Here is a 20398-nt window from a genome sequence, read left to right on the forward strand (position 1 = left end):
TATTGACCAAGCTTGCCGTCGAGATGGCTGTGTATTGGCCATGTGCTTTTAGGCGTATTTGAGGACTCAGACTTACGAGGCTAATATTCAGTCCTCTTGACAGAGCAAGCTTGTTCAATAAAGGATTAATTGCACGACATTAATGACACCATTTTCCTTGCGGGACACAGCGGGCAATCCCTAGCAAGCAAGCCAGCAGGTCTATCTTGCCCGCCCGGCCAGCCAATCACAGCGTAGGAGCTGGCTCACATCTTGCCCACTCGCAGAGCTAGCCGTGCAATAAATGGGGTTTTTATCACGTACAGCATGCGTACACCAAATGTGACCAACAGTTTGGCCAGAACAAGGTCGTTGAGGAGCTGTCGAAATGCAATTAACAGTAAATCATTCTTTTCGCTCCAACCTGGAAATAGAATATAAATATTAATTCTTCTAACAGGTTACAACAGATTCCTATCAATGTAAGTGGTGAGAATCTAGTGTTATATCAACAGTATCAAGACGACATTCCCTAGTTGATGATTGTCTTTATTCTGCTCGCCTATCTTCTTGAAATTTTGTGGATGAGAGAAATCACATGATAATCGACTTGGAAATTATTCAGATGAGTTGGAAAACCACCACCCAATGTCATCGGCCATTTCCTCGCCTTTTCTCTGCTAACAGCTTTACTAGTGCATGTAGTTCAGCAGGTGTTCCCAGGATTCCTGTCACTTTAAAGTGAATGAAATCCCTGGAACAGATTGCCGTTTCTAGCAAATCTTTGTTGATATACTCCAAGATGTTCTGATTTTTGGTCAAAATTAATAGGACTATTTGAACAACAGTCGTGCCAGGGTGATGTCATGCTAGTACGTTACATTGCGTAGTAACTTTAGGAACAAAAATCGCGGGTTCGTTTAGACCTCGGACGCTAAATGTTTCCATAAACTAGTACTTATAACTGCAACGCAGGTGTACTTTGTTCTGATAAATGCACACGAGGAGGTAAACAATCAGTTAGAAGAGGCGATTCTTATGCGTTCCTGTCACGTCCTTGTGTGTTTTACTCAGGTTAGGCTTTTCTTATTGAAGTGTTGTGTAGTTCTTAATATCGATAGATTCAGTTCTACTCTTTTCTTTTCATTTTGCAGGAATTGAGGCGACATCAGTTCATGTGTTAGTCGTGCGGACTGCTTTCCCGTTTACATCAGTGCTCAGTTCGTATTCAATTTCTCGCTGGTCTTATTTATTATTCCTTTCCTTAACTAATGGAACCCGTTCTTTAGCTTCTTTTAAAACTGTATTATATGTACATGTGTTTCTCACTCATGTATTACCTAGTAATTACTAAAAGGAATTCCCTGGTAAAGAAGCGAATAAGAGCAAAATAAACGAGCATTCTCGCTTACGTTCATACGGTCTTCTACCTCTTATTGTGACGACCTCTTATTGGGCATGGGGCCTAAATTGAATACGAAAACCTTATGGAAAAAGAAAACTAAACAGACAGGACAAAACAGACCAAAAAAACTAAGTCTCTCAACCCGAAAAATTCCTTATAATGAAGGTATCTGTTCTAAGTTCTTTACGATTGGGTACGACGTATTCAAACTTTAATTTTTGAAACGTCCGCTTACAACATTACCTGTTTACTATTCACTGAACATCTAAATTGCGCCTAATTACAGCTGGTTTAGTATACAAGTTTTAAAAAATTGATTAGTTCTTACACGGGAGGTAGCTTAAGTAGGTTAAATATTTCTGCAATTTCCTAACGTCGTCAACATTTTGTGTCCCCAAATTAGCATGAGATTTTTCTCAGCTTATGCAGGGGCGGATCCTGAATGGGGGGAGGGGGGGGGGGGTGCTATACACCTTAATAACTTCGACCCCGTCGGCGTGGATGGGGAATGTCGGAGGCGAGAGCTTCAAGAGAGAAAACGTTTTTCCGATTTTACCATCTAAAACACCATTTCCAGCATTCCTGACACTTGAAAAACGTTTGTGAAGACATGATATAAAATCTGTAGTTTCCTTTTTATCAACCAGAAAACCGAAAAATAATGCAATGGTAAAAGGTTTATCATCTTTTCCCGCTAAGGCGATCAGGCAATTGGTGGAACCGAAGTGAAAGAACTAGGTATAAAACAATTTCATTATATTTATGCTACTCAAAGGGGGGGTTTGTAACCTCCTCAACCCCTCCCCTGGATCCGTCTCCACAACAATTGGCCAATAAACGCGCGGCAAATTTGACACTTGTTATACAAAACCTATATTGAAACGCGAAACATTTCACCTTGTTTTAGTGCATCCAGGCTTCGACGCAAGCTTCTATCCAATCTAATGTAAGCATAAGGTAATTCCGCAAGGGTCTCGGTTACGTAAGCCTGTGAACAAGAAGCCTATTGGAGCCCAGTTTTCTCTGGGGTCGTTTCACATCAAACAGTTTACTTGTTTGGTTCTACAATACATACTGAGAGGCTATGGTTAGTAATCACTATCAGTTTCTGGAATGTACAGGGGAATGTTATCCTTAACAAAATTTTTCACTGATTCTCCACGGATAAACAATGATCATATTTTGCTTATTCACTACAATCTCCTGGTAGAAACGTTCACGTAATGCTCCACTTGTCGATCTTGAAGCGGCTTTTGTTATCACATCAGGGAACAAAATTCATCTGAAAGACAACGAAATAAAATAAGCCCTATTATTACACAACAAGGTTTGTTCAGAGGGTCAATAACCAATGAGATTACTTAATTGCTGGTCCAATATTCTTTAAGTTTTGGACCGAAGACTGTCTCTAAAGTTGAGACCCCACTAGGGGACAAGTCCCTCGAAGCGTTTACACTAGGGACTGGTTGCAGGGACTAATCCCTCGTAGCGTTCCCACGCGGTAAGATGAGTAAGATGTATGTAATAATATACAAACAGGACCTCGCATTCAATTACTGACTCGGCAATTTATCAATTTGAAGTTGACAAAGGAAAATTAACTTCAGTAGAGAGTTAGTGAAGCTGACGTTTCGAGTGTTAGTCAATCGTCTGACGAAAGTGACGAAGGGCTGACACTAAAACATCAGCGTTACTAACTTACTACGAAGGTTAACTTACCTATATTAAGTTAAAGTTGATAAATAACTAAGTCCTTCGAATTGATACCGGAGGTTATTACCAGACAGAGCATTCGTTTGCTTAGACAACTGTGCAGGGAAGCTTTTTAGGGTAAGCGGTGTTATCTGTATATCTGCTTCTCTTTTCTGTGCTTTGGCAATGATGGTCTTTACGATAATTACGCTGATTCCCTCTTACTGTTTGGGTTGGGTTGATTTGGACAGTTACGGACTGGTCGAACATGATTTAAGTTACAGCTTTCCTCAAATGGTTTACTTAATTGCTAACAGGCGTAGTTAGCACCGTTCATGCTTGTTCCAAGGCGTGGTTGAAAATCGGAGTAAATGACGTCATTTACTCAAAAATACCACACGGGTTGAAATTATAATAACAATTAGTACAGCAATTCGCATAAAGAACAAAGACGTTGGCTCTTACATTCGTACACTTTTCTAAACGAATTGTTATTATAATTTCAACCCGTGCAGTATCTTTGAGTGAATGACGTCATTACTCCTATTCTCAGCCAAGACTTGGAACAAGAAAAATTAATGGCGGCCGTAAATTCTCGGGAAAAAAGGTCCAAAAAACGTGGTTCTAATGTTCGTAATAGATTGAAATTTGGCAAGATATCCAGGAAAGACCTATTGTGGACGAAAATGTGAAAAAAAAAAAACGGATATCGAGAATTTGATCAAAGGGGCACTTTAAGCAAAAGTCCTTAATTCATCTTAGCAAGAAAACTTCACATTACAGCTAGATACATAAGCGTTGTGCTTTGACGATTTGTAGTTTAAACCGCACTTGTCTGTAAGACTTCTAAAGACTTGGAAAATTGGGAAAACGTCTTACACAAGCTCGTGTGACGTCTTTTTTTAAGCTACAGTGGCTGTATTTGAATATACTATAATACATGTTCGAGTAGGAGTATTGGTTTCCGTCATTTGATGTTGAGAAAACTCTTCTTTCTAAGTTAAAACAACAATAACAATGATCAAAGTTTCATGGGAAAACAAAATAAAATGAAAAAAAAACAACTGAACAATAAAGAGCTTGAGTCCATCCGATAAAGAATAACTGGTCTAGATAATAAAAGAAATTCCTCTTTCAAACGCGCTTCGTTTGCTAAATAAAGTGTTGTTTACATATTTTTCTTCACCACTTTTATGATGCAAGTACATGCCTCTTTGTAACGAATGCTATACAGCTGTTACGAGAAAAGTTGTCCTACGAAAGCGTAAAAACATACTCGACGGTGCCAATAGTTATTTTTGGGTGGTGATAGGCGATTGTTTGGTCGAAGTTCACGGTGTTCCAAAGCTATGAATGGTCCTATTCATGCTATCCTCGTGAACTTCGAAGAGGCAACGGAAACCTATCACCGCTCATAGTAGCTATCGGGATTGTTGTCTGCCCGTTTTCGCTTTTCAAGGATGACCTTTCTTGAAACAACAATGCAAACACAAACGGTACTAGAGAAATCTTCTAATGCCTTGGGTTTCTCTACAACATTTCTTTAAAACTTCGAGAAAAATCGATATGTTATCATTGCAACAATTGAATAATTACCTGTCCGGCTTGACTTGCTAACTTCCACTGTATATTTCCCGGTGTTGTTTCTGTTAATCATTGAAAAAAAAAAAACCAGTAAATTAGTCTTGAAAATGGAACCTGCCTTTTCCCTTGTTGTCTTTGCTTTGACTTTGTTCTGTAGTCCGTTCAAAAAATCCTGCGCTCTGATGGTTAGGGCACTCATGAGCGTCTTACACTACTTGTAACATATCTTTAAATAAAGGGGATTTATTTATTTATTACAATATTGAAGCCAGTTGCATTCAGGCCCTGTGACGTATAAGGAGTGTCCTAAACACGGCTCTCTAGTCGGCGGATTCAAAACATCCTGCGTCCTGATTGGCAAGGGACCTGTTGAGCATCTTACACTACTCGTAACACATGTTCAAATAAAGAGGATTTCTTTATTTATCACTTGCACTTTCTTAATTGTATAAAAACTCTTCTCAATCGATCAATTTAATAAAGTCTTTGATTCATTGATTCATTCATCCATTCATCCATCCATCCATCCATTCATTCATTCATTCATTCATTTAATGATATTTGTTTTTCACTGCGAACGTTGCGCTCGAGAGTAAGCCCAATCAGATGACACGCATGACCAATGCTGCCCTTTCCCCTGTCCAGAGCAGTCAGCGTTCTATTTACTTTTAGAGCTTCAGAGAGATTAGCCGCGCCACTATCACCAATTTTGTTCCCACTCACATCCAGATAAACCAACGTTCTATTCACTGTTAGAGCTTCAGAGAGATGAGCCGCACCACTATCACCAATTTTGTTGCTTCCCACATTCAGATTAGTCAATGTTCCATTCACTTTAAGGGCTTCAGAGAGATGACCCGCCCCACTTTCACCAATGTTGTTCGAACTCACATTCAGATTAGTCAATGTTCCATTCACTGTTAGAGCTTCAGAGAGATGAGCCGCACCACTATCACCAATTTTGTTGCTTCCCACATTCAGATTAGTCAATTTTCCATTCACTTTAAGGGCTTCAGAGAGATGACCCGCACCACTTTCACCAATGTTGTTCGAACTCACATTCAGATTAGTCAATGTTCCATTCACTTTTAGGGCTTTAGAGAGATGAGCCGCACCACTATCACCAATTTTGTTGTCTGCCACATAAAGAAGTCTCAACCTTTTATTCGCTTTTAGAGCTTCAGAGAGATGAGCCGCGCCACTATCGCCAATGTTGTTCCCACTCACACCCAGACAAACCAACGTTCTATTCACTGTTAGAGCTTCAGAGAGATGAGCCGCACCACTATCACCAATTTTGTTGCTTCCCACATTCAGATTAGTCAATTTTCCATTCACTTTAAGGGCTTCAGAGAGATGACCCGCACCACTTTCACCAATGTTGTTCGAACTCACATTCAGATTAGTCAATGTTCCATTTACTTTTAGGGCTTCAGAGAGATGAGCCGCACCACTATCACCAATTTTGTTCCAACTCAAACCCAGACTACCCAACGCTCTATTCACTTTTAGAGCTTCAGAGAGATGAGCCGCACCACTTTCACCAATGTTGTTGTGGCTCAAAATCAGAAGAGTCAACGTATTGTTGACTTTAAGATCCTCGGAGAGGGAACGCACATCATGATCACTAATCCTTTTGCCACTCAAATTTAAACTGGTCAAGGTGGTTTTGATCTTAAGTGCCTTGCATGAAGAATGTGGACTTGAAGCGTCAATGTCCAATGCTGAACCAGAAAACTTTTCAACTGTAAGGAAAACCACAAAAAGGAAAGAAAAATAGTTGAGAACTATTTCGCTTATACCATGGCTTATGGAACGTTGTTTCTCACTTGCATAATTTATTAAAAGAAGAGAAAATTTGTTGTTCAACACTCTGTCCGAATTTTATAGTTCGTTTAACAAATAAGGTAACGCGCGCATGATAATCATTATCACGCAACAAATGCCGTATCTTCGTCTGTGACGTAGCGTTTTCGCAGACCGAGCTGACAGAAAAATTGGTAGACCACAGTCTAGTCTGAAAGCTTCCTTTTAACCTTATTAGTCCTCCTAATCGGAATAAAGCAAAATCTAAGAAACTTATGCGTAGCAGAATAGGCCAAAAGATCGAATTTAACAAGAACGACCTATTGTTATTAAAGTGGCTGAACACAGTCTTTGATACCTGTGTTTCATTCACCTTTTTCTCTAAACCCTTGATCCCTCGGTCGTCAAAAATGGCAGCAAGCTAGTTAACAACACAAACTTTGGTTTTTTGATGGTTAAGCTGACGTATGTGCCGTTGCCATGGCAACATGAATAAATATAAACAGGCCTTTAAAATCGGTTTTGTTTATTTGCAGAAAATCTAGTCATTAGATTTTCTTTAAAATTTGCATGCAACAAGCTTGTAACGATTTTCGCAAGTTAACACCATTTTGCTAATAATTTAACAGAGACATCTTTAATTATCCCTTGTTGAAGGTTCACTGGAATATCTAGAATTTCCTTTGTCAAAGTTCAGTTATTTTCAATACTCCAGTTACTTATTTCCTAAAGTATGTTCGCGCCAAATTTCGTGAAATTCTAATGAGTGGTTCTCGAGAAATAGGCGCATTTCCGAGAGTGCAATTTTCATTCAATCGCAATTTTTTGATTTATTACGCATGCGCTGCATTTAACTGGGTTCTTTCGGTAAGAAAGAAAAAGCTGAGAATTGCTGGGTTCTTTGCATCGTTACCTTTTCTAACATATCTTTGTAATAAAAGACTAAAGCCATCAATACGCTGCGTTCAATTATAGAGAAAAATAGCACAGATACTGCGGGTGTTGAGTAAATAAAATGATCGTACTGTTGACGGCACGTTCTTTTTTTTTTTGCAATCCTTGTGCGCGCGCTGAATTGCATCAGCAAAAGCGCGCGCGAAACTGTGTTCGGCCACCTTAATGTTTCTAATCAGGGAGCTATTGACGTAATTAGAGTTTAGGTACCAGATGAATCGATGTGTAAATCGATGTAAGCAAGCGCGCCTAACCACCAAAGGGTTTTTTAGTTGTATTTTGTTAAGAATTCTTTTATTTTACCGTACAAGGAAAAGAGAAGGAACACCTCTTACTCCTGGAGTATAGTTGTTTGTGTAACAACGTGTTTTTTGCGACCTGACGCGAAGTGACGTGATTATTTCGAAGTATTCAGTTTATTCTGCTCGCTGAAGCCAAATGCATGGAATGCATCCTGTTCATTCTTGGAATTGGGATTAGTGGTTCAATTGAAAGAATAGTAGGGTTTATAAAATTCTACTCGCTTCTACAATATATCAAGGTCGCCCAGGACCCCTGCAGTAGTTTTCAGTAAATTTATTAGTAGCAAAATTTCCTGAGAAGGAACTATCTTATAAGACTTTCATTCTCCGAATTTTGAGGTTCAAATCCACCAACAATTATTAGTGATATTTTGGGATGATGGAATTACTTTACGAGCGCGGACCGCAAAACTGAAAACTCTAAATAAATGTCATTCAAAGAATTATTTCCAAACATTAATAATAAACTTCAAACTTTGGCAAAATCGAGCGCGGCCTCTTGTCATTTCAAATCTGCAGCTGTGTATGTGCGATCATCAGTTCACTCTGAGAAGACTCCTACTTGTAAACTTAAGCAAATGCTGCAATATGATTGGCTGAGCTATCAGCCATTAGTGTCGAATGGCTGGAGGTCGTCTACAAAACGACAACGTTTTGTCGTGTCGTTTTTTCCCGAAGATTCGGAAGACGGTTTAGAAAGATTGTTGCAGATAATTCAATTCTCGAGAAGACTGAGAGAACGACATACACTGTAACCCGACAAAACCGATAAGCGCAAATGCACAGCTGTCAGTTTCAAATGATGGTTCAATCCGCGTAAATTTGCTAAAGTGTAAAGTTAAATGGGAAAAAAAGTTGAAAATTATTATTTGAAGTAAATTTAGTCAGAATTCTACTAAGACAATAAGATTATTTGCCCTTGATATCTATGATGTGACAGTTGCGCTGAGAGGCTGAATTAGAGTTTCTTAATTTTTTTTTTAGTTCCCCTAGGGTCGATCCTGTGATTATTGGCGGCCCAAGGTTAGTCCACACATATCTTTCCTTGTACAAGAACAACAACAACAACAACAGTTTATTTCTACTACTGTAAACAACTAAAAGAATTTACAAGATTATGATTATAAATAAATAAATAAACAGTACAGTACATACAGTAGTGGGACACCCAAAATAACTAAAAAGCTAAACTAGTTGGGTGACCGTAATTATAATAATTAAAAATGTGAGAGTCAGGAAAGAGGTACAACAAATACATTGGTACTCATAAATATCATAAACTTGGTACAAGATTAAATATACAAAACAAAACAAAATAAATAGATATAAACCATCAAAATATCAGTAAAGATTAATAGAGACTAATGAAATGCGAAGTTAGTTCTTTTTTAAATTGATTAGAAGTACAACACTTGAATCTTTCATCGAGTTCATTCCATAATTTAGGTCCATTAAATCTAATATTACATTTGCCATAATTTGTTCGAATTTTTGGAAGATAGAAAGTAGATCTAGATGCAAAGCGAGTATTTACATTATGTTTACAAGATGTTTTGACAAAAACCGAATCAAAGATCTTTGGTAGTTTGTCAGTATTAAACTGGTGTATGAAAAAAAGAGTTTGAAGCTTAATATAATCTTGAAGTTTAAGAAGGTTAAGCTTAGCAAACAAAGGACTTGTATGTGCATCAAAATTTGAGAAAGTAATTAAACGGATTGTTTTCCTTTGTATTATTTGAAGTGGTTTAATATTATGATCATAAGTGTTGCCCCAAACTATACAGCCGTAGGAGAGAAAAGGAAGAATAATGGCATGGTATAATTGAACTAGTGTTTTTGTATTAACAAAATGTCTAATCTTAGATAGGACACCAATACCCCTAGATATTTTTTTTGAAATTTGTTGAATTTGTTCTTTCCAATTTAGATGACAGTCTATGAGAATGCCAAGGTACTTAACACTCTTTTGTTGATTAACTGGCTTACCATCTATTTCAATGTTCAAGGAATTGTTTATCTTTTTTTGGTGAGGATGAAATATTACAAAATGTGTCTTAGTAATATTGAGAGATAGTTTGTTGGCACGAAGCCATAGGCTAATTTCACTGAGTTCTCGATTAACATTTTGCTCTAGATGCTGTAAATCACCATGGGTATAAAATAGATTAGAATCATCAGCAAATAAATGGAAATCAAAAATAGATGAACATAATAGTGAAATCATTAATATAAATCAGGAATAATACTGGGCCAAGCACAGAGCCTTGTGGTACCCCACATGTTATTTGCAGAGGATCTGAGTCAAAATTGTTTAGAGAAATAAATTGCTGTCTGTTAGTTAAGTATGAGCGGAACCACTAATTTGGTAAACCACGAATTCCATAATGTTCCAGTTTAGCTAAGAGAATCTTGTGATCTACTGTATCGAAGGCTTTACTTAAGTCCAAAAATATCCCGCAAGAATATACTGGTAATTTACTTTCAATGGCTCTTTGGATTTTATCAGTGATAAGCATAGAGGCCTGAGTAGTGGAGTGTCCACTACGAAAACCAAATTGATTATTATCTAGTATATTATGTTTATCAAGAAAATTAACTAATCTATTAAACATTAGCTTCTCCATTATTTTATGGAAAACAGATAACAGAGTAATTGGTTTATACATACTTTTATTGTTTGCTTTTCCTAGGGTCTAGCCAGTTTTAGTCGTAGCTTTAGTCGGTGGTCATGTTTGGGTTTGTCTATTAACTTTGTTTAGGCCCTCCACTGAAGTTCCTGTTTTGGCGTAAATTCTTAAGGGCTGAGTGTTGTGCTCGTTGTATCAAGCGCTTTGCTATTCATTCGTGGGATTTGCGTGAAAGTGATTGGGTCAGTGTCCTGTAAAGATGTTCAATCCTCGGGGGTCATTCGTCCCGAATGCCCACACAAGCCAACCGATAGGGTATTTTTAAAAGTGCGTGTGCATTTGTTAGTCAATCAAAAGGAGACTGCCATATAAGTCACAGGACGGAATCAGGCAATAAAGATTAGATTCTTGTCTCCTCTCGCAACTTGTTGCTCCCCACTACATAGAAATCTCAAGTTCGAAATCAAATAGTGAAATAGTTTTTGGTTACAGTAAAGTAAATCACCTGCGATCTGCTGCTCAAGTGCAGCATCGTGAAGCCTTTCCACAGCAAAGTGAATCTTATCTGCTATAGGAACCCGAGTAAGAGACTGACAAGACAGCGCCGAAGAATTATTACCTGGATGTGTCGAGTCTTTTGTCACATCTGAAAATAATTTGAGAGAAATTGCAATATTGAAACATATTTTGAAGTTTTCAAACAATATGTACATTAAAGGTTTACTTGTATGACTCAAAATTATTATTATTTTATTATTATCATCATCATCATTATTGTTTTGATGATGATGATTGTTATTATTATTATTGTTACAGGATAAAGGAAATTCTAAAACGACGTTCAAACAAGAGAAGTTACATAAGTGATCGTCTCTTAGTATAAGAGTACTTTTCATACTTGCACTTGTTTTCTGCCAGGAATCGTGTTAGGTTTGCTGAATGTAACTCTTTTATTCTAAATCCAGTGATATCAAAGATACAATGTTGGCTGTGTTGTGATTGGAGAAAATTTGACCAAAGCTTCAAGATCTTTGAAGATTTATTTAATTAATTAAGGAAAGAGGAATAAATGAAAAGTAGTCAAATAAAAGTTATCTTATTTGTTTTCTATCACTATTATTCCAGGCTGTCAAAAGCCTTGAAATTTTCCCTTTCCTATTGGGAAAATGGCCGTCCAGTGTGTCCAAGTTGAATTTCCTTCACAGCATTGACTGTGGTGTTTTTATGTTGCGTGATGACTGAGTTATTATAGTATATGCTATGATAGTTACGTAATATATTAAGCGTGAGAGATCTTTTTTCATCAAATCTTACAAAGGAGAATTCTTAGTGGGTCCGAGGCAATTTGATAAAACCGGCAAAGTATTGATTGTCTGATATATGTTCGCTATTGAAACTTAAACTACAGGGGTAGACATGATAGACAAAACTACCTTCGGCTACTTACCGGGCCTTTCAAAAAATCGCGAACTCCGAAGTTCCAAACTTAACTAACGATTGCACTTCTCGCTGCCGTTTATCCTAATTATGACAACTTTAATCAAAGCTTAAAAAACAAACACCAAAATGGATCGAAATTTGCCAAACGTTACCTTTTGAATCCTTTATCTGAAAGGTGCCCTAGGATGGCAGCGAAAAACCCAACCACTATTTGATTTCGTGTACGTGTTATTGAACGCACACTAAAAAATGAGGGGAAGCGATTCCTTTGACGCAGATAACAACGTCGATAATAATGGTAATTGTTTCTTAATATAATGAAAATATTTATCTCTAACATTAAAAATTGAGAGCTTACTTTCTTCCGTAGTTTTAGTCTTGTATGTCTCGGGAAATTCGATATCAAAATCTTTTGTAGGCAGGGTGCACTTGTACTCAGCAGTCTTTGTATGGGTGTAGGTTTCTTTGGAAGGTTGAATCTGAGTTTCGCCTCTTGCAAGGTTCGTACTTTCAGTAGTAGCCTGGGTCTGAGTTTTTCCAGCAGATGGAATCTGGCTCACACCAGTACTTTGAGTTTCTCCAGCTTCCACAGCTCTTGTCCCAGTTTCTGTAGCTTCCCCAGTCCTCGTCCTAGTTTTCTCAGCCGATGGAGTCTGAGCTTCTGCAGTAACTTGGGTCTCTGTGCCTTCCACAGTCAAAGTACGAGTTTCGTTCGGAGATGGAATGCGAGTATTCCCTGAAACGAAGATCTCACTTTTGTCAACCACCTGACTCTGGCTTACCCCAGCAGGTTGAATCTGTCTTTCCTCTAAAGTCCCACGTTTGACAGCAATCTGGGTCTGAGTTTCCGTAGAAGTTTGAGTCGCGGTTTCCCCAGAAGTCTTAACGGGTGAACTAGCATTGCTTTCTGACAAATTAGCGAAGGAAATAAGCAATTTTATTTTTACGTATGAAGAAATACTACAGAAATACCTTAGTGACATAAAAAATCTCTAAATACTGTGGTGTCCAGTTCGCTCAACACCCTGTGCACTGTAATTGTTACTGTAATTGTTTATTTTTCTGTTGTGGGTGCTACTGGCTGCTCATCATTTTAAAACGGTGCATTACACTGTTGTGCTCTACAGTTCTCAGTAATATATAGATTTAGCCAGGCCTAAAAGCGGAGCTCCTCAGTTATTTAATTGGATGTTGTTAATAGTTAAAATCATTATACATTGTAGTCACCATCTGTCTTCTCATTGGCTAAAAAAAAAAAAAAAAAACTACAGTTAATTCTGGGAAACAGCGCAACCTACAGATTATTCACTAATCTGCTAGCAGATTAGTGAATAATCTGTGGGTTGCGCGCGCCATGCATGATTTTCAAGAGTAATGTCAAGTTCACGGACAGCGAAGTAAGAACATGGTTTGTAGAAAATAAACTGTGTTCGGTGCGATAATGCGTTTGTCGTTATTTTCTTTAAATCAATGTATAAGAAAACAATTATTAGATTCGGTTTTTGTGATATCTGAAATAATCAAGGGCTCGGTTAGTGTTATCAGCTTCACTTACCTCGACCTTGATTATTCCGGATATCACAGAAACCTCAGCCCATAAATTGTTTATAATCCAACTTGCATGGCATCCGCGTTGGATTACATTGTAATGCAAATAAAAAAAAGCTAAGCATTAAACTTAAAGGGCTATTGGGCTGAATTGTATGCACCAAATAAATCAACGTGTGAGAAGAACAGAGAAAGGGTTTTTCTGTATCGAGCGCATTCCTCGTGTGTGCGGCCCCACGCATGCTATACCGACTAGTGAGACAATCTCAGATAGTGCAGAGCGCAATTGATAGCTCTGGTACAGTAGTCCCATAAGTACTCACCCCTACTCGGTTCACTTCCGGTTTGTGTCTATCTTGGTAGTCTGCTACGGCTTTTCCCCTTTGCAGTGTGTATGTTTCAAGGTTGTATTTTCATTCAAGGTCCAAACATTACGCACAAATTAATTACTACTGGTGCTTTAAGTTGATTTTCGTTCATTTTAAATTCAACAATACGCTGAAGCAGCAAACGTGACAATTTAGCTCTTCACGCCAACTTTGTAACTTGATACTTTTGTTTTCCTCGCAAAGCCATGTAATATGAAACCCCTGTTTTCTCCAAAACATACGGAAGATGTCCTTGTTTTTTGGAGATAAATGAAAGAAAGTTAAATATCTGATGTAGTGATGAAGAAACGGAACAGAGACGATGTTTTACTAAAAATGCAAATTTTTACCGATGAACAAGAACTAATTTAATTATCAGATAGTCACGAAATACCACTTTCTTTTTCTGTTGCCACCTTTGTTGTTAACAATAAAACAATTCAAAATTAACCCACAACGATATTGATGGCTGAGAAGCTTTTCAACGAAAAGTATTGAAGATAAACAGCGCTACTTGGCCGATATGAATGAGTCTCCTCACAGACTGATTAAATTAATTTGCGCTTTCATTAGGTGCCACGGCGTCTGCAGCAATATTTGAGCATTTTTCTGGTTTCTTTTGTTACAAATTCACAATTTGCGGAGTATTAACGCCACTAACTTGAGAACTTTTTGGTCTCTCTTACAGACACAATTAAGGCAAGAAATAAACAAGTCGCTAAGGAGAAGCAATATATTTGAACTCTGACAAGCACACTATTGTAGATTGAAAACAGCAGATGATATCTGTTGAACCGACCTGTTTGTAATTCTAAAAGCTACGCAGCCACAGTAACGTTTCACTTTTGCAATAAAAAGGGACAACTGGCGCTACCTGAAAAATAACTGCCGTCCTTGGTCACATGACACGATATATAAAATACTGCGTGTAAAGATAGTGTATAACACTAACAATGCTAGAACGCATGCGTCTTACATGTTGAGCTCTACCATAAGGAAAACCACTCAACATTTGTGCGTGATTCCGTATGCAATGTATCCTTCACCTAATATAGAGGCCACGAACCCTAACTAATCTACGCATGCGTTTAGGGCAAATTAGTTTTGTTCTAAGGAGAATGGTACCACAAGGAGAGCAAGGGGTTACCTGAAACAAATATATAGCTTTGCGATGTTCAAAGTTAAGCGACGGCGATGGAATGTGTTTTACGTAGAGTACACATGTACCTTTCCCACCCTACTCCCACTACTTGCCTGCCTCTAGACTAATTAATTAATTGAAATTAATTAATTAAACAAACATTAAAGTTTACACCTTAGCGCCATAGTGCCATAGCGCCTTAGTTCCTTAGCGGCAGGCAACCCCCATAACCATCCCAATAGTGCACTCTGCACTAAAAACCATGGGAAAGAACGCAAAACAAGTAAGCGTGCGAGCGTGACTGTGAGCGTGACGTGCGAGCGACGAATGGCAATGCCGCGAGCCGCTAGCAGCCGTCTTCCGATGTCCGCGCTACTAGCGGCTCGCGGTATCGTTGCTCGCGCGTAACGCTCACAGTCATGAGTCATGCTCGCGCGCTTACTTGTTTTGCGTTCTTTCCCATGGATTTTCGAGGACGAGAGAGACTGCTCGCAGTCTAGGTGATGTGATAATGAAAACGAAAATGGAGCCTTAATTCATGGGCAGATTTCAGGGGAACTTAAGAGGCCACCCCTTCCCCCTCTCCCACGACTTTTTTCTATCTAGATCTCTTCGAACGTTCGTTACACAAATCGTCCCATGGTAGCCGTTCACGTAGCCCTGCGCCTGCACTCAGCGGATTTTCCCCTTTCGAGAGGGGCCGAGGAACACTGGGAACAATACATTAATTCGCCGCTCGTGGCAAGTATATAACCCTGCAAAACACGTCGGATTTAACCATTTTGATCAGAGTTTTTAGGTTTCAAGTGATTTTTCCTCTTTATTAGGTATCGGAAAAATTAATGCTCAGTTATAAACATGTCAGATCATAAGCAACGTGTTCACGAAAGGTCTAACAAGATCCGCAACAGAAAAATTCGAAGTTGAACGCCATGAAATGTTGACACAAGAATAGGTACTTTCTTGAAAAGATTAAGAGGTAAGCCATCTGACATTTTTCATTTTGATAGTGGTAGGCCTTAGGGTTGATTACAGTGTTACAGTGTAAGTAAGCTAATTTACACTAGATTTTTGATTCGGTCAGAGTAAAACGCAGACTGCGGACCGCAAACTGCAGACTGAAATGTAGACTGACCATTGAGTCCTAAGCGAAAACAGGCTAACTGGAGGCTAACCTAAGTGATATCCAGGCCAACTGGAGTGATATTCAGTCTAACCGGAGCGCGACTCAGCTGACCGGAGTACAGTCTTTCACTGCAATTAGCCTGAATAATCATGCTTAAGACCAGCGCCTGATACTATTATTATAAAACGATATGTACTTATGAAGTCTGTAGTCTGCGGTCTGCATTTTACTCTCAGTCTGCATTTAACCCCGGTTTGCAGTCCGCAGTCTGCGTTTTACACTGACCATTTTCAATTTGATTGCCAGCAAAGTGGAAGTGAAATCGGAACATCTTTGTACATTACTAAATTACATAGGCCATCAAAGAATATTCTACCGTACAGACCCTTTCAAAATAACCACAGAATCATTTTAATATATAGAACAGCTAAACTGTTGGAATTTTGTAAGCAGTATCATCAGTACAGAGTAAATGATGCAGTGCATAAATAAGTATCTTTAGAACATAAAGGAAAAAGAGTCTACTCCCATATACAATGTACTTAAATGTTGGGAGTTAAAGTTCAAAATACCATAGGTAATCAAATTTCTGTAGGTCCCATGTTAGAATCTAGTTGTAGTTTATAACAAATTAGGTGGCTATCATGTTAGTTACAGTAATTTAATGAAATAATTTTGAATAATTAATTTGTTTATTTATTTATGTCCACTCTTATTCTGTTTGCAGAATGGTAAAATGGATACAATTTATTGGTTCTATTTGATAAACAAATCTTACAAGAGGCATGCAGGTTGTGGTTTTACTAGATAGTACAACGGTAACCAGAGTTGTGGGAATATCGTTCCAGATTCGTACTATCCTTGTCAGCAAAAGCTTATGCTAAGTATGTGTTGCTTGAATAAAACAATAACAAGGCTTAATCATTCTGTAATCATTGCAGGCTTTGTTAAATTTACTTTCTAGACTGTTCTTCGTTTTTGGACTATTTGTATTTTGGCCAATGTACTATAATGTGTAGTCCCTAAAAAGGCCAATCACTGTTATAAGACTGTACAATTGAAGTGCATGGTACCTATGCAGTTATTGGAGAGCCTTACAGTCAAACTCACAAAACCGTGAACACCTAAAATATGTCTGGAATGTTTATTGTGTTATAACCAATCATGAGCGAGATCTACAACCACAGAAACCACAGAAACAGATAAGTTTCTATCGGTCATGGAACAAATTTGTTTTGTGACCAGTCTTAAAATAAATCCTCTATTTCGGTTATACAAGAAATTAGATAATTGCTCTTACAGGCTATTTAAACACTAGCGAAGATGGTTTGGGATATTTTTAACGTGAGAAAACTGTTTTTACAAACCAATGTGCTGGGCTGACACGACTAGTTGCCATTGAATCACTCAAGTGCAAACGATCCAAATCAGTACTTTCATTATTTTGTTTCATTACAATAATTTTGACAAAGACGAAAAACGACGAATGATATTGATGAAAGTAGAAGTCTTCCATTATATTTTGTAATAAGTGAATCAAGTGCAAATTTATTTGGGAAGGAACAGCAGAAAATTTGAGGTGTTTACTGTTTGCCACAACTAATTGCAAAATTAGCTAGCAAACATTTGCATTTATTATGGTCAATCTTTCTAAGGTGTGTCGATCATTTAACCACTGGGCTCAAGGGATTGTAACTGTTTGCTAAAATAAATTGAGTTGCTAGTTCAACCAAAGATGATACCAAGGTTAGCGAAACCACCAAAATTCGATCTAGGACTCAAATCTTACCCAATCTGACCTCAAGGATAATCTTCATTTGCACATGACATGATCATTTTCTAAAATCCAACACTAAAGAGCCACCAGTTAAAGTTTTTACCCTCATCAGGCATAAGAGGGGTATAAATTTATACCTTAGCTTGTTTTGTCTGGAAACAAGCACATTTTGCTTCTTTATTTATCTCCTATAACATCACAATGTCTTGAATTTATCCACTGAATGGTCAATTCGAATTAATTTTTGTGTGACAGTGCAAACCAAGAATACCAGCTCTAGAACTCTATGTCTACTTTTTTCCTAATTCAATTAATTAAAAGTCATTTGCTTTTTTGCTTATTTAAAGTTTTCATCAGCAATGCATATGCTTTCATGAAAGGTCAGCACAGGCATCATGTTTGTCAGTACCATAGTTGCATCTTGTGTCATTAATAATTGTTGAGTACTGTTTGAGAAGGATCAAGAACCATTCATTTGATGTATTTCATGTGATCTGAAGAGTTTATGCAAGTCTTCTGAGTTGTCTTGCAGGTAGGATTGTCAAAGTTTAATTAGCAGGTCTGGGGAATGTAACTTTAGTATCTTTCTTACTTAATTTGTATAATTGCAATCAACAAATGACACTGGAAGATCTTCCTGTCTTTGCTGAGGCGATGTCGTCCACTATTGCAATAGGCTTATTGGGAAAATTATTTCAAATATGATCCTTGTAAACTTTTCATGAAATATATGATCTTGAACATGATGACACTTCAGTCTGGACTGAAAAGAAAAGAGTAACACTTTTGTAGTGTCTATAAATTGTTTGCATTCCATCTAGTGGCTTCAACTTTCTTCTCAGTTAATGTTTATTGTCCTGGTCCAAATAATAAAAGACATCTTGATCTTCCATTTAGGTCTTAAAACTGTTTGCATTCCAGTTAGTGGCTTCTCTTTTGTTGTCCTTAGTCTGTATTGAATGTGCTGGTTAAAAAAAAAATAAACAAATTGGGATGTCAAGTCATCTTAGCAAACATGCATATCTGGGGTTATGTAATCCCAAGCTTCCTCTTTTTGAAAAAGTCAGTAGATCTGATCTTGTCCTTGTCTTTAGATCATGAAGGTTATGCAGTCTTGAGTGACAGTGATATAATTGTGTAATCTAGATCTAGAATAAGGATATAGTTCAGAATCACTCTGTCGTAAATGCTGTGTCTTTAGGGTTACCATATGCCTTTTGAAGTTTCATGCATCTACATGATATAGCTAATTTGACATGTAAACAACAAAAACATGTCAGGGGATATTTTATTTTGAATTTTTTTTTTTCTCAAAAGTGATTTTTGTACAATCACTTCGTATATTTTTTTAATCCTATTTCAAAATTGTTCTGTAACTTTTATTTTCACTGAAATTGAATATGGCAAAATGCAGACAAATTGTTTAAGCACTTTGGGTCTAGAACCTGAGTAACATATTAAATTAGCAAAAAAATTGCACTGACCTGTAGCTTTCTAAAGGTGATTTGGACACTCCCATTAGGGGGCCTGGATAATTGGATAATTCATTTTATTTCAAAATTCTTGGGCTCGTTTGATAACCAGCTCTATAAGCTTTAATTTGATATAGGGGTTTAGGTATCTACAGTACAGTGCAAAAGGGGAGCATTACTTCTCTTGGATGCGAAACACCTGTCAAAGATATACAGTAACCTTTAACCATGAACTAATTGCTTCCTTCCATTTTTTGTGAAACAATGTATGACACAGCCACCTTTACAGCAGAGCTCCGAGCCGCCGCCGCCAAGCGGAGCCCCATAACTATAGAAACAGAACCACATGCACGTGTACAAATAGAAAACCATAGAACTATTTTTTCATGGTCGGCATGTCTAGCAGTGTGGATCGTGGTGGGTGCACCCAACAAAGCCAATGCCGCAGAACATGGTGGCCATAGTTTAATTGTACATGTATGATATTGGACATCCATGTCATGGTCAATTGACAGCTGTCAAAACAAGGTATCTGCTGACCAGTATTATGTGACCATATCATGGGCTCAGGTTAAGAGCTCATCAAGGTCACATGTTTTTTAAAAAGTTGACCGCTGACAAAGTACTGGTTTTCTGTTGGATCATGGGCTCAAGCTAGGTGAACTTGTTGATCAGAGCTGGGTTGTTCAGAAGGTGTACTAATGTTTTTCACTGTTTATGTTTTATGTGGTTTGAGATTATTGAAACTCAAAACAGAAGGCCAGACATTATAAACAGAAAACCTCAACGCAAAGTTACAAAACTCACCTCAAAATCCTGGGTTAGCTTACTCGGGCTTTGAGCAACCCGGCCCAAGAGCTCCACTTTTAGGCTTGGCTAAATCTAAATATTACAATGTTTACAATTGACTCAGTGGTGGCGTGAATTTGTACATGTATTTTGTAACATAATCGTGCATTGCTATTTTCCTTCATGCTGTACATCCATCAATAGTTCAGTTTTTTTTCATAAAATATGCTATTAATACTGTCTACCTTTTAAAAAATACTGGAATTCTACATAGCCTTAAGACACTTCCCAAAAGTGACTGTAAAAAGATACAGTTAAAGGTATGACAGCTGTACAGTATTAAGAACAGCATACAGGAATATAATGAGATCCATTGCAACATTGCAAC

General features: G+C 37.7%; 1 protein-coding gene across 1 annotated transcript in view; it reads right to left on the bottom strand.

Moving 5' to 3' along the window:
- Positions 1-5203: 5203 nt before the first annotated feature.
- The window catches only part of LOC145501446 (uncharacterized), an 86384-nt gene continuing 71189 nt past the window's right edge, over positions 5204-20398 (bottom strand). The window contains exons 11-13 of the mRNA XM_081480922.1: positions 12148-12696; positions 10855-10995; positions 5204-6405 (exon numbers count right to left, since the gene is read on the bottom strand). Coding sequence (XP_081337048.1) covers positions 5204-6405; positions 10855-10995; positions 12148-12696 — 1892 coding nt within the window. The remainder of the gene's footprint in view (positions 6406-10854; positions 10996-12147; positions 12697-20398) is intronic.

The sequence above is a fragment of the Orbicella franksi genome, chromosome 10, assembly GCF_964199315.1.
Source record: "Orbicella franksi chromosome 10, jaOrbFran1.1, whole genome shotgun sequence".
In the NCBI taxonomy this organism is placed as follows: Eukaryota; Metazoa; Cnidaria; class Anthozoa; order Scleractinia; family Merulinidae; genus Orbicella; species Orbicella franksi.